The 15,702-nt window shown below is 41.7% G+C and overlaps 1 protein-coding gene across 1 annotated transcript; it reads left to right on the plus strand.

Annotated features, from left to right (window-relative positions):
• The first annotated feature begins 8,645 nt into the window (after positions 1 to 8,645).
• On the plus strand, positions 8,646 to 11,469 carry pmp22a (peripheral myelin protein 22a). The gene is made up of 5 exons (XM_034894242.1): positions 8,646 to 8,877; positions 9,631 to 9,722; positions 9,916 to 10,009; positions 10,111 to 10,251; positions 10,374 to 11,469. Exons 1-5 carry the CDS (start codon positions 8,748 to 8,750, stop codon positions 10,535 to 10,537), a joined length of 621 nt encoding a protein of 206 aa, XP_034750133.1. The 5' UTR covers positions 8,646 to 8,747; the 3' UTR covers positions 10,538 to 11,469.
• Positions 11,470 to 15,702: the final 4,233 nt, after the last annotated feature.

Below are 15,702 nucleotides of genomic sequence, written 5' to 3' on the forward strand. Positions count from 1 at the left end.
TATTTGTAAAAACTGAGTTCTGAAAGAAAAAGTCAGCATGGACAGAATATACAAGCTGCAATAATGTACAAAATATTATCTTCGTGCACATATTAAATTTACCCTGTTTCTGCTTTCTTTTTAATAACGGTAAAAAAAGAAGACAAATGTGCAATAGTGTTAACGGCTTGTACAGTCACCATCATGCAGACACGCGTGCTCTAGGTGTAAATATTCACTAAAATACTGGATTAAAACAAGTGTCAAAAACAGCACAGCACAAACATTTGATCTATTATCCTTAACATTCTCACATTTGCAATGAGACATGTTTTGGTTTCGGGTTGGATTTAGGCTTGACATTGAAATCTATCTCCAGTGTTTATACTAAACATAAACACTCAATGTGACGCTTTGCACGTGATGTCGAGGCGTTTCTGGGAGTGAGTTTGAAAGACACAGCTGAGCATGAGGCCATCTTCTTGCTTTCCTTTATCAGACAATTGCCTTTTGGCAGTGTACCTAGCATGGTAAATCCTGGTTAAAACCCTCTCCACCCTTTCCATCTGTAGCTGTTTACTTTGATTGACAGCTCACTGGGATGCTCAAAGAGAGGCAAAGAAAGTTGTCCCAGATTCATGTCAAGCAAAGCACTGCCTCATTCATACCACAATCTCCAGAAAAACTTCATGTTGACAGTGAAAACCGCAAGCCGTATGGGAGTGTGTATGGGAGTGAGTATGTGTGTGTGTTTGTGTTCAGGAATGCAAAAGTGCTTACGTAGGTGTTTGACCGACTTGGTGAGCAACAGTGGGATTGGACAAAATGGAAATCAGAACAGGATGGAACAAATACAGACAGAATGGTTAAGTAATAAGCCAAACCTATTTTTCTTGCTTTATTCTCCTGCTGCGTGCTCCAGCTGTGCTGCTGTTTTGGGCCAGTCAGGAAGTATGGGGTGGAGGCAGGGTGAGGTCACCATGCTGTTGGCCCCTGGGATGGGAGGAGAGACAAGAGACACTCAGCCCACTGTCACAGCAATATCTATTCATTCTTAATCTTATTGTTAGCTGAGCCCTTCATCAGACACATGTGGTATACTCCAGCAATGCATCTGGGACACCACACAGTGCTCCCATTTGAAACACTATCAAACACTGATACCCCTCTTTCACATATATGCCTATGCACACACAGTCTTTCATAGTGAGAGTGAGTCACCCACAGAGTGTTACATGTTTAGAGACCACTGTGTGAGTGCCTGGCCCTGCGTGCTTGGGATGCCTTGGGTGTGACCAGGGTGGCCTGCAGTGTGTGTGTGTGTGTTTTGGTCGCTCCAGCTGCCTGTCGTCTGCAGCCTGTCCGATCGGTTCTCACTGAAGACAGCAAGCAGACAGTAACTCAAGCAGACAGTACACACACACACACACACACACACACACACACACACACACACACACATACATACACACACACACACACACACACACACACAAAGGAAATGCTACTCAGAACAGAAATAACTGTTAATAGAATTTGGAATGTCCTGATCACCAGCAAGTTTCATTGGAAATTGTTTCCAGGCCTTTATTGTGGCACTGGTAATCTCACACAGATCATTAAAATTCTGAACGGGAGAACCACAGTCAAATTCAATAATGAAACCGAAAGAGTTAGGATTTAGCCACCTGTTACACGTTAGTTTACCTTCGACACAGAGTCTCCAGTTTTCCATGAAGTTTCCAGTCATCTATTGTGCAACAACTGCACTGCAGTCAAAGTCTAGTGAGTCTCAGGACTTGGCCAGCGCCCTACTCCCTCCTCCCACAACCATGTGTGTAGTTTTTACAGACTTGGAGATCTACAAACCCAACCATGACCTCAGAGAATTAAATATTCTCTTCGGAAAACCCCCACATCCCCAAAGTTGCATTTTAGGTGGTCAGCTGCATTGTGATTGTATAGTTTCTGTGTGTGTAAGAAAGAGGAAGCAACACAGAGAGATATTTATTTTGTGGCTTCACTATTCAACGAGCATGCATCTCCAACTTGTGCAAGCTTTTGTGTGTGTAGTCAACACGTGTTTGTACTTATAGTATTTGTATGATATATTTGTTATTACGCCCATAAGAGTGGCATTGGGTCTTGCAGTAGGCCAGTTTTTAACAAGGATGAGGCTGAATTCTAGGCCCACTGTAATAAGAGCCCAGGTACTTGTATTTAAAGGGTAATTTTATAATGGAAAAAAATATAAAAACAAACCCTGTTTTCAATTAAGTCTTTCCATCCCATCCCCCCACAACTCTGTAAAAGCAGAGTTCAATCCGAGCTGCTGTGCTATATTTTCTTCTCTGAGTTCACCACTTGCCCACACCATATAGCCAAGAATGGGATTTAATGTAATTTTTCCGATTGCACATTCAAAATCTCAGTTTAGTCTTCGATGATGGCTGATGCCTCATGTATAGTCATTCTTCTCCAAACCGTTTTGTTTGAAAGAAAACAAATGCTACATGACAGAAAATGCTACAAAAAATAAAGTTAAAGTAAACAAGGAATAGATAGTATTTTTTCTCTTTGTAAAATTGCTTGTTGATTTTGACCACACCCCACCTTTCTGTTGTCATGACAGGGTAAAATTGATTACATAGGAACATAGAAGAACACACGTTTTTAAACACGCACATGGGTTGGGGAACAGGCTAAGGTCTCATCTGGAATGCATAAAGCATAACAATACATCCCAACGTCTCTCATCGCTCTGGATCAAGAGCATGGTCAGGCTGGGATAGGAGTGGGTGGGATCTGCTATGTCTTAAATCCTGCTGGAGTAGTATGGAGTAATAGGAGTACTAATGCTGTAGTCTGTTTAGATCAAGCTGGTCTCCCTGGGAACTTGTTCTTGTGTGTGAAAAATGTGCACTTTTGGGGGAGGACACTTCTTTGCTTGCAGTAAGGTTAAAGTAATAATCTGTAAGATCCATGTTTAATGTGGATTTTGGACACATTTGTTGTGTTAAAGCGTTACTTTCGCCAAAATGCAACCTAGGGTATTTCTATGAATGAACCAAGTCAAACTTTTGTTTAAAAGCACATTTAGAACGGAACTGTCACTTTTAAGATTTTTTCTTTTGTGGTCAGATGGCCTTTTGAATGGGAGTCCTAGGGGCACTTTTACACTTTTAAACAATAACAAAGCTCGACACACATGACACTTTGCACGAAGTATCACAAGGGGCTCTACACATGAACACAAGCATTGAGAACATTGTTTGTGTTCAGAGTTTACTAAAAAGAAAGGTTTTGAGCAACTCACGTAGTTATTGTTACGTATTGATACGTGCTGGTGCATCTCTGTGTCTGCCAGAATTTATAAATCTATCCATACCTCGTCCTTCACTCTTCTTCCACTGAGAGGAGCTATCTGTGGGTTATGTGCAGATTGTGTGTGAGAGGCAGCTTGGGCTGCGGTCCAGACCGATGCCGACGGACAAGAAAACACAACACACACCCAGAGCGCAGGCTTTACAGCATTGCCACAGTTTCCTTTGGCCAGGCCACTAGACAGTCACTAGGCTAGCCATTGCTGTTAATGTGTTTCACCACATTCCTCAAAAGCATGCAAGGCTGACCAGACATCTTCTTCTTCTAATACTGACACAAAACCAAAACACTATGAGTACTGTATAAGGGATTCCATTATCAAGTTTGGTTTTATGTGTCAGCAGCCACATGACTTGTAACTTAAGCAGTGAGATATAGACAGAGATAAAACGAAGGCTCGTTCAGCAACAAGGAAGTTCTCATTCATTTTTTATGCAACGCTTCAGAGTATAGCCCACAATGTACAGCATAATTACTCTGTTATTTCAGCGTGCCTCCATTCTTTCACATAAGACAACAGCTAGCCGTTTGCTTGCTGTCCAAAAGCCAAGACTCTGTTGACCTACCTCTCAGCTGTTTTACGCAGACTTAAAAATAGTTTGTGCCTTACATTTGGTGTAAAAACCTCCTGATGACCACAGGGTACCAAAGCTGCACTTATCAGTGCTAATCATGTCAACACATCTTACCTCAAAAAGTGAATAAGCTCAATGCAGGGTGTTTACATTGGCCTATCATGACCTTTGACCCCCTGAGGCAGCCCTGTATATCACTTCTACAAAGCTACAACAAATACATGCCTTAGATAACTCACTTAATAGGCCGTTAGAATCCTTCTCCTTATTCTCTCAGGTAGACCAGATTTACAAAAGCTACAAAGTGCTGGCAACACTTCAGGAAAGTAAACATTTTCTGGCACACACCATTCTTTACATGAAGTCATTCTTGGCAGCCTGTAAAGGAAGTGTTAGCTGTCAAAGGAGCACAGCTACACTGTCTGGAAAAGATATCACAGCAGCAGGAAGAGAGAACCACTCACAACAAGAGGACAAGAACGATTGTCTTCTCTGGAAGTTGAAGTGGATTTTAGGTGTGAGGAATCATATGGGCGCGAGTCCTTAAGTTTATTCAGCCATATTTGATTGGAATCTTGCATGGAGTGTGTCTCATCCAGCTTAGATATTTATCCATAGATAACAGAGCAGTGAGAACTGTGTAGAAAATGAGAGCAAGGCAATTCAAATTGAATTCTTTTACAGCTTTTATTGCTTCATTCCAAACCACTGAGGCCAGTATCACTCTGATTTGAAGCAACAGTTTGTATGCTGGTCTCCCTTTTTTGGGATGTGTGTGCTGATCACATCGACTCCAACAGGAAGCCAGGGGCTAATGATTAGCACATGTTTAGGATCACTAGGGTGCCACAATCTGGAGTTCGTAATGCCGTATGTCTCTGATTTATTTGGTTGTTGTTCCAGCACAGGGACAGGCCCATTTCTGAAGGAAAAAAAGAAGCTTTTTCACCACTATAACATCTTGGCCTACTCTATCTCATTTAACGCCCAACCAATGGAGATCTTCAGCTCAGTCACAGTCTATTGTGGAGATTTAGAGTTTAAAATGGAAGAGGTGAGATGGGGCATGCACAACACAGATGCTCTAACGTGATCCTACTTTACACTTACACAGACCTGCCTGTACTGTTTTATACACAGCAGAGATGTAGTTCATAGTCCAGCCTCTCAAAGATGAGCTGCAGACATTACAGTTTGAGGCCTGGTTAAATGTGAAGCCAGTGAAAGAAATGTGTCTTTTTGTGAGGACATTTTGTTCATGTTTATGTTGCGTGAAACCTGCACTGTTTTATCAGTGTCACTGTGTGTGAACAGTTTGACATGACCTTGTTGAGTGTGCATTCCTTTAACATACATCTGCGTCTAGAGGGCTATGCTCTGTGGGATGTTATCTGATAGTCACTAAGTGATGCAACACAAACACAAAGAGCCGCAACAGGGAGGCTGGTTCAGCCAAGAGGATGGGGTGGCATGAGGAAAGAGATGTACACATCCTGGAAAGCAGAGAATGCATCTTCAAGAGGAATGGACACTGTCTGTGGTTTCAAATAACTAACAAAAACAATATAAAGTGATGCATTTTTGGATTTGACACGGCATTTCGATCAAACACAAACTTGCCAAACTAACAAAAGCTTGAGGTTCTGTGAGCACTTGTGTGCTGTGTAGATCCCAACTTTTTCCAGCTGTGATGATTCAGAGATGTCCGGTGAGATATCCTTAGTTTTTTTTTTTTTTTTATGCATAGGCGTTGTCATCAGCTTCTCCTGATGACATTTGACCAGACTGACTTCAGCGCTTTAGTGTTTCCTCTTGTTTTGGCAGTGGCTTCCATAGGTGAAGGAGCACTGAGGCGTTTCACCATTCCTTCATATTCCCACAAGTAAAATTTACTCTCCAGCTGTTCCACTAAGACATCCTCTAAACAGCCAAATCCGAATCATGTCCAAAACCTAACCCCTAATTGTTTCACCCTTCCCTCAGTCCTGTGTATGGTATTGGAGCTGGAGCAGTCCAAAAGAGTCATTAGGCCACTCCTGCAGCCCAGCGCTGTGTACCAGTGCTGGACTTAAACTGAGGCTGACTCATTCTGTCACACAGCAGCAGCCCATTCTAGTGACTGGGACACGAGTGTTGACTTGACTTTTGATATGAGCTCTAGAGGAAGGCTGGCCGATTGTGGTTTTGAAAGAAACTAAGATCATTTGCATTGATGCCAAAAAGAAACTGAAAGTTTGAACTCACTTTGACTCCCGGCCAATAACAAAGTCAACATACTATGATTGTAAGAATAGAGGATTCATGTTCAGACTAGAGTTATCTACACCAATAGAAACAGAGTTTCTCCAATAAAGTCACAGCCCAATGTTTCATAGCATTACAATTTGTATTCTCAATAAACAACGGAGAAATCACCACAACGCCTCTGAGGTTTTGTTTTAGGTCATTTGTTTTGCTTGAGGTCAGGGGCGTCAGACTCAGGGGAAAAGGGGACCGAGTACCCAGGAACCTCATTTGAGGAGGGCCCAAAATTATGCTAGAATGAACAGCTGTGGATGCGGGGAGGGGCCCACAGAAAAGGCCTTTCTACAGGGACCAGAATTTTGTGCTACGCTCCTGCTTGAGGTACTGCTTAAACAGCAATGTAAGTCTTTTGCTCAAACCTGTGAGGTTTATTTAGGGAAACAGAAAAACACTCTAGTATAGCCACAAACTTGTCACTTTCTAAATAACCAACTATCCCAAATAGCTCACCTTGTGAATCCCTCAATAAAGGAGGGTGTGTTGGTTTTAAATTTCAACTGCAGCTTTTTCCACAATGGCCGTGACTATAGTAACCGGCGGTGAGCTGCTCCTGTCTCTTTGCTTCGTAATCCCACCCTTTCAAAAGAAGAAGAGAAGAGGAGCTGTTTGTTGTTGTTTAATGGGTCAATGGTTTCGGATGGTTTCCAGTGCTATCAGCCATAGGAAAGATCCTAAAGCTTCAGAGTTATGGTTGAGCCTTGAGCTATCACTGACAGCACGAAGTAATCCGTCAGAGGGTTTGGCATGCAGGGTGTCCTCACAATAACTGGGGATTTTTTTTGGCAATGGCTTCTGAAAATCATTATCACAACACATCAAACAATAACTGTATGAAAGATTCATTAAAAAGGCAATGTGTGAATGTTTTTAGAAATATTAAACCACTGTTTAATTACATGAGTGCAGTCTTATTAAATCAAATAAAGCTGCAGGGAAGTAAGGGTGGGGTACTGTGTTGCTTACTGCAGTGAAGCTTCATTTACTGAGGAATGTATCACAGATCCTGAATTATGAGAGCTTACAGCAACAGAGCTTTGCATTTTTAAGTTATCTTTGTTTTTCTTCTTTAAATGGATTTGTACACTTTAGAAATAGACCTGCCCTTATTTACTACCCGCTCTGTATGTCTATGCTGTGAGTAACAGTGCAGGATTGAGTGTGAATCCTCTGATTAAAGAGGGGTGTAAGACGGCTGTGACATTTATAGTATCATCCCGCACACCTGCTCCAGCTGAGCAGCCATGTTTGACTTCTCACCTTGCTGCAGCTGCTGGCGCTGCCTTCCACCTGACCACTGCACCAATTACATCTTCATCAGCATTATCTCCAGCTGACTGGCCGATGGTCAAAGAACTCTCTCTCTGCTTCCTCTCTCTCTGCTTCCTCTCTCTCTGCCCCCTCCAGCTCTGCCAGGGCTCACAGCACTATCTCACCCGGCATCCAACAGTGAGCCTGGGCAACAGTTCCTCCCCTCACATGTTTACAAACACAGACCACAGGAATCCATCTGACGAGCCAAGAACTGCAAGGGAGAGAGGAGAGAGAGAGGCACGGGCTGTGCTCTCTGACCAAACAGCTGATCACAATCACGTTTGATCTAGGGGTGGATTCAAAACAGCAAATGTGTGCTGGTGTCAATGTCATCTGCATTCTTGTTTGGTTTGCCACTTTGTTGTCAGGAAATGGCCTTAAAACACAGTGTGATGAGGGATGCAGAACCACAGGTTGTGGTGGGCAATCTATGTCTTTCATCGTTGAATCATGTGTGAGGGGAGATCCAAGCCCTTTTATCAATTCAGCATGGTCGAAACCTTACAACATGTTAACACCCTTTGGCACTGGACAAACTCCCCTATCGCTCCAGACGCAGGAGTAAACAGGAGGACTGCTTCACACACTTAGGCATTCTGGGCATACCGCGGGGCTTCCAGAGGGCTGTTCTGTTCACACGCACACAAACTCACGCACACCATCTGGACAGAACACTGTTGTACATGTGAGGTTTAGCTCAGTGTGCACATTTAAGTCCTGCCAGTCGGTGGGGGTCAGTTGGTGTGGCCTGTAAAGACAAAACATTAACAGAGATTCATGGTGGAGTATGTGAATAGTGAACACCTTGGGATGCAGGATAAAGCGCTTTAAAGAAGAAATATTACAGCTGTAAAATGCACTGATAACACATCAATCATAAAATGATTGAGTATCATAGACACATCATGCCCCCCATTGGAATTTGTCTGCTCATGTCAGAATGCTGTTTTTTTTTATTAGGACTGAAATAATGGATGATTCTTAGAGTAGCCTACGAATGCAGACAGTCACAGAATTGTTTGCGGTTTGCACAATAATAGCATAGGATTCTTTAAACAATCCTGTGTACTTTAGGACAATCCAGATGATAGGCTACCACGAAATTACAAAAAGAAGAAAAGAAGGGAAAACTTTTAGGACGGGCCGCTGGTGACGTGCAGGGCCTGCAGGGCGGTGTTTCTCAGGCGGAGTCTGATGGGGTGTGTGAGCCACATCTGGAATAGTAGCTACAGAGGAAGACGTCGAGAGAAGCAGAACGTCGCTGATACTTTCCCCAGCTCTTCACTCCCTTTTTCTCGGAAACAACCTCTCGCTTTGCCTATTTGTAAGTTGGACCAATGTGTTGGAGTTCCTTTTGTTTTTGTCAATGAAATTATTTTTTTTATTAACTTTTCCCCCAACTCTTACAACAGCACGTCACCCCTGGGCTTTAAATCGATTTTGGATTTACTTATATGAAGGGAAAAAGCAACTGCGTGTCATAAGTGCGTCTCGTCTTGTGCGTCACCATTGTACATTTAGCCCCTCATACTAGATAGTCTAAAGCTTGAGGCTCGCGCATGGCGGCACTACGCTGGAATGTTTTTCATGAAGATGGTTGACTTGAGTTTGTTTTCCAGCATCATGCATTGATTGGTCTTGAATCAGCCGTTCTTGCTCACATCGACCTCGTTTTCGCCGAGCTTTTTCTCCTGAGCTGTTCACTCATTATGCAAGCGCGCATTGTTTAAATTGAGTTGTAATCAAATCTTTTGTAGTTGTAAACTAGATCAACGGTTCGTGAACTCAACTTGAGAATCGATTTAGTATCACTACAGTTCGACTTTTTAACTCAACATTGCCCATGTTAGCCACATCAGGAAGAAATTATAGTTTTTTCCTTCCTTCTTTCTTTCTACGTTTCAGTGTAAGAGGATACTTTCACATTCAGGTAAACATTGCGGTTGGTGCAGATATGAGGAACTAGCGCCATCTGGCGTTGAAATGAGCTAATTTTGAACTGCACGCCTCAACGTGGGTTATGGAGGGTTGGGAAACTCATGGGGATTGACCTTTTTTGTCTCTTGTATCCTTCTAGATCTCTTTGACAAAATGCTGCTCATTCTGCTTGGAGTGCTTGTTTTGCACCTAATCATTCTCACTCTTCTCATCGTGTCGACAGCAGCCAGTGTAAGTTGTTCTGTTAGACTTTATTCACTTTTGAATTGTGGAAAAAATCAGAATGGAACAGGGGCATAGTGTAAATAAGCTCGACTCTAGTTTCTTTATTGTAATGGTCATTAACTTTTATTGCTGTTGGCGATTATAGCCCTAAGTTATGCTGCGGATGCTTCAGCGTATTCTGTGTTGTTGTGTTTACCAGACCTGGTCTGTAGATGGGGATAGCAGCACAGACCTATGGTACAGCTGCAAGACAAATAATGGAGGATACCACTGCAAGTCAGCCAGCACTGAAGGTTAGTCAGCATTCCAGGAAAAAATAAAATGATGTATTGTTTTTGGTATTGCCTTATGACTGGAAAAAGTTCTGAATGCATGCTCTTCATCTGTCTTCTAGACTGGATCCAGGCAGTGCAAGCCCTCATGATCCTGTCCCTGCTATTCTGCTTCTTCTCCCTCATTGCGTTCGTGTTTCAGCTGTTCAAACTGGTTAAGGGCGGACGCTTCTTCTTCACTGCCATCTTCCAGATCTTGGCAAGTGAGTATGACTTCATCACACGCTGACGGGTCACACCCCGAGCAGATGCGGGTGGAGTCGTGAGATCATTCTGCCTTCAGATGCCTTCAGATCCTCCTCACCACTCTTCTCGTTTGTCCTAGGTGTGTTTGTGATGTGCGGGGCGATCATCTACACCGTGATGAATCATAATGCTGATAATGTAAACAGCACACAATACGGCTACGCCTATGTGCTGGCTTGGGTGGCTTTCCCTCTCTGTCTCATCAGCGGCCTCATTTATATCGTCCTGAGGAAGAAAGAATGAGAGAAGGAGCAGAGGAGAAAAGAGGAGGGGTAGTTACTGTAAGATACCCCTTACAACAACATCACACTGTGCCTACTGCCCACAGACCAGACTGACATCCCACAACAATACAACAAAAGTGCATGTGTCACTAAAAATTGTAAACACAAAATGGAGACATTTATCACAGCAGGGGATCATTTGCTATATTTCAGTATCCATTATGTTCCCATCAAATGCTGAAAAATTCACACCTGTTTGCATTGTGAATTTTAACAAAGTGTCACTTCATGTCAACCTGCGGTGACAGATTGTCTTTAACGTGTGTTTATATGTGTTGGCGACATATTGACTTTTGTTGCATGCTGGCACCCACAAATCCATCATGTGTGATTATAACAAAGATGAGTAATCCTGCCTTCCTTCAGTACAAAGATGTACATAGTGTCTGTGGTTTTTAGACATATTTATAACATTTTTACATACATTTTGTACATAGTTGTCAAGTTAACATTATCATGCTCATTTATGTGATAGACTTTTTTTGTCTCTCACAAATCATGCAGCTGTGCCAAAGAGATGTCGCTTAAACTGCAAGAGTATCAAGCTTTTTTTGGAGTGTCCAATGCTTTGAACCACGTGCCTTACTTAGAATATCTGTTTGTCTTGAAGGAAATGATAGAACTCCTCAACAAAAAAAAAAATTAACAATAAGAAGTCTTAATAAACTCATGAAGTTTTTCTGAATTATAATTGTACTTGATATGCCAAATAAAAAAATGGTTTTGCATATTGTAATCTAGTTTTGAAAAAAATGGTGCTTTTATACTATTCTTGAACTGTATAGCCTACTTTGTGATGAAAGTGTGTCATGTCCTGTGATTAATTTGCTTTGTACAAACTCCAGTATGCCTTTGTGTCAGTATTCTTCTAAATAAACCCCTTTGAATTAATGATTATTTGTCGGAAGGTCCAACTATATTTAGAATTTAAAGAGATTGGTTGAATGCCCTGTGTGCAAGTATACATTTAGGGTTCATATCACACACTGACCTTTTTTAAATATATTTCTTGTTCAGTGGTCTTACTTTGAACTCACATTAGCGCATGTATTAACAGTGTAGTGTGCAGTGACTAGCAAATGGCAAAAGGGTTGAAGACTGTTGAAGCTCCTCGTAGTAGCTCAGTTAATTAAGGACCACTTGGTGGAGCTGTGACAAAAAACACTCCCAGGGTGTTCACCTTAGGGTGACATATATGAACACCACGTAGACATACTCAGATAAGATAAATGCTTTGAGTTTACACTGTAAATAAAGAATGAGGACTTTGTGAAAGAAATCAATGCTTTTGAAAAATTTTAAAACACCAGTGTGTACGCAGTGACTTATAATAAAATGGATTTCTCATTAAAACCGATCATCAAATAGCTTGTCATGCACATTTATCCGGACTAGAAACAGACACACTTTATAAAAATAGCACCACCTGGCTACAGTTTAAGGACATTATCATTAACTGCTGGAAACTTGCCACATTATTTTAGAAAAACGACATAAAAGAATACAGTTAAACGTGAATCAGAAAAAATGCCTCAACAGCGTGTCTGTGATGAAAAATGTGACATATTTAGATTCCATAGTAAAGTAAAGCTTTTAACACACATTCGAGAAATTGAGTCCACTGCCTGGATTTGTGAGGTGAAGGTATCACCACTAGATGTCAGTAAAGGATTTATTCATGTGTTCTAGCAATTGTTTTATTAAGTGGTGGCAGAAGTATTCCGGACTGAAGTATAAGCATGACAATCAAGTACCAAGAGTCAAAGTACTCATTATACAGAGGGGTCTATTTCATAATCATATATATTATAAGACTGGATTATAATTAGTCAGGCACTAACGTGTGAGCATCACTAATGTTGCAGCTGGTAAAAGTGGAACATATTTTACATGTCTAGGAGATAACCAATTGGCAGGAGTCCATTAAATTGTGTTTTAACCTACATTAAGCATCTAAGCAGTCTGTGGTGAATGCTCATGGCAAGAACAACCTTGTGAAGGATGACATTGTTTAAGGTTCCATTAGGTGGGGACTGCCATCAATATGTACTTGTAACACATTTTCTCCAAAGATCTTTTCTTTGATTTTTTTTTTTAAATGATCAAAACTCTGTAGTTGGTTGTTTGAGTCACATGATGTAAAATGTGTTGCTGTTTCTCCCGCACTGAAGAAGATACATTTTCCTTTTCTTTTTTGTGGTTTAAACAAGCAATACTGGGGTAACATGACACTGATCTTCTCTCATGCTCCCTCTTAGAAGTTGACACCACACTGGATTGTTGAAATATGATTCTGCTCTTTGATCAAATGCAGTAAAGATGTCTTATACTTAACATCAGTAACAAAGTTCATGCCTGCCAGCACTCACGTGTACAAAACTACAGTGTGCACAAGGCGTGGTAAAAAACGATTCCTAAAATTCAACATTGTAGAATAAATCAAATTTTATACTAACAACAAGGTTTTAGTGTCTGCCATTAGTAATAGGTATTAATACCCACAAATTGATTATATAATATTGGGAGACACATACCTTGTCTCAACTCTCTCTCTCTGTCTCTCTGTCTCTCTCTCTACATATATATATTTAAAATCACACTGACAGCACATAAATAAAACTGTGAAAACCTCCCACATGTTCCTTCCCTATATGTGTTTTTACTATCGTTGGACAGATGCTGATCAGAGGGTGAACTTTAAATGTGTAAATAAGTGTTAGATGCTCTAAAAGTTTCATGTCAGTTTTATGTTAGTTCTGTACGACATGAATGAGAGCATCTTCAGACTCCGGAAGTCATCAGATAACACCAGCAGCCATGACAGATAAACACCAACCTGTTTTTAGCTGCCTACCAGATGCCAAGGTGCAATCATACGCACACACACACACACACGTTCACACACACACACACACACACGCACACAAACACACACACTCACACACACACACACACACTCACACACACACACATATTTTACAAAACCTGGGTCAATTTTATACTGTTCAGGTATTATGGCTGCTAAATATGCGCTAAACAACGGTCGATTCAAATCCCATTCACAAGTTACTTGGGCTCTTCCTAACATCGTCAGTCCTGACACAAAAGAGAGGCCAGTTAATGTTGCCCTGGTTTAAGTCCCTGGGCAAACAGATAACATATTGAAGATGTCAAGAAAACTCCGGAGGCCTATAATGGCCTCACAGCTCCATTTCAAACGTGCTTAACCTTAAGGGTTATTTATCACTTTGAGGGTCACTGGGGGGCACTTAGTATTTACTGCAGGACATGCAGGATGGGGGAGAGAGGCTTGAGAGGAAGCCACCTCATCGCCATCCCCTGGATGCTTACCTTGGTGGCTAACATACATTAACACTGTTTAACTACTTTATAAATACCAGGATATTTCACTGACATGTCTGACTCTCCTAAGTGTTAAACTGTTGCAAAACAACAGCTAAGGACATTTACATGTAGGCAGCCAAGTGTTTTCTTGGTATCCCAGGAACGCATCAGGATCATTTCCATAAGTCTTCGGTTGGGAATTCCTCTGGTGAGGCAGTAATGGTCGTGAAGCAGCACATACAATGGACTGCAGCCAGCTGATAGGTTCCTGAATGGGAGATGTGAGGACTTCAGAGGAAGCTGCGACCCTCCTCTCCTCTTTCTCTAGGTTTGTTGCCTTTTTATCCAGGGGGTCTGTCTCCCGGGAACAAACCCCAGAGACTTCAGATGTAGCTAAACGATAGAGAAAATGCGCAAACCCAGTTTATTCAAAGCTGTTTAATCACGCCCATAAATCTCAGAGAAATCAAAGCCCATCTTGTGCCCGCCCCTCTCCTCTCCCTTTGTCTTGCTAATACACATTAGAGTTCGGCTGGCTGCCCACTTTGACAGCAGCCCGGACAGGATCTGGGCAAGTTGCAAATTTGGAACCTGGAGGCACCTTTGACCCATGACCCCTGCCGTTAAATCTTGCCACTAGACCCCCGCCATGCAGAGGTATCTCCCAGCTCAATTTCCTGCCTAAAACTCACATGGAGACATAAACACACATGGAATAAAGACGACGGGTAAGAGAAAAACAACAGTATCTCTTCCTTGTCTGATTAGTGCACAAATGCAACAAAACAAATATGCACATGACTTCAGCAAGGCATACACACACAAACTAACTTACAAAAACAATCATAAAATACATTGGTTCTGATGATCTAAATTACTGTATGAGTGTGGATAACATCCCACAAACTCTAAATCACACACGCTTGATGCTCTTTATAGTATGGTTTGGAGTAAAGACCTGGTCACAGATGTGGAAAACATTTTCCTTCAGTAGTCAGCTGTCAGGAGCAACAGAGCCAGAAGAATTCAATGCAAAAACTTTCAAATTGCATGTAGACTTCAAAAAAAGGAGAATGTATTTTAATTTGAGTTTTAGAAGTTTGAAGTTGTGTGTTCACTTATCTCAAGTGACTTTGAATAATATTTGATTTACAACAATGCTTTTGTAACTTGAGACTTAAAATGAAACAGTGTGTTGTTAATAATTTAGCGAGACTGTACTGGTCATAAGCGTTATGTAAGAAGAGAAAGAATCTTCAATGCTATTTTTTACGTATATTAAATCTCATTCAGTAAGTTTACGGGAGGGATTTGGGAAGAAGTGCTAACATGTGGTGCTTCAATCTGATGTTTCCCTCCTTATTCTGTTCCATATATTTGTCACGCACACATACACCTCATACGCAAGACACACTCAAAAGCTGTGTGTCCAGTGGTCACTGACCAGCAACAAAGACCTTGTAATCAAACACTGGTGGCTAACAAGGGTTTTAACACTGGTGTGACAAGGCTACCGAGGCAAACATTTCTCCTTTAATTATACAACAGTGAGCCGGAGAGTGTCTTGCCGCTCTCTGGTGTTTCAGGCCTGAGCAGAGCTCCTTCAAATTAGAGAGCAGTGTGACAGTGCCGAGATGCTTCACTGTGGGGAACCATGGAGCGGCGGTTGCACTGCTACTGATCCATTTATGGACTTCAAATACGCTTCCCACATTTGAGTTGGAGATGAAAATATGCAGATAATTTGAGAGAGCCTGTGAGAGCTTGCACATCCAGGCA

Source organism: Etheostoma cragini, chromosome 15 (assembly GCF_013103735.1).
Source record: "Etheostoma cragini isolate CJK2018 chromosome 15, CSU_Ecrag_1.0, whole genome shotgun sequence".
NCBI lineage: Eukaryota > Metazoa > Chordata > Actinopteri > Perciformes > Percidae > Etheostoma > Etheostoma cragini.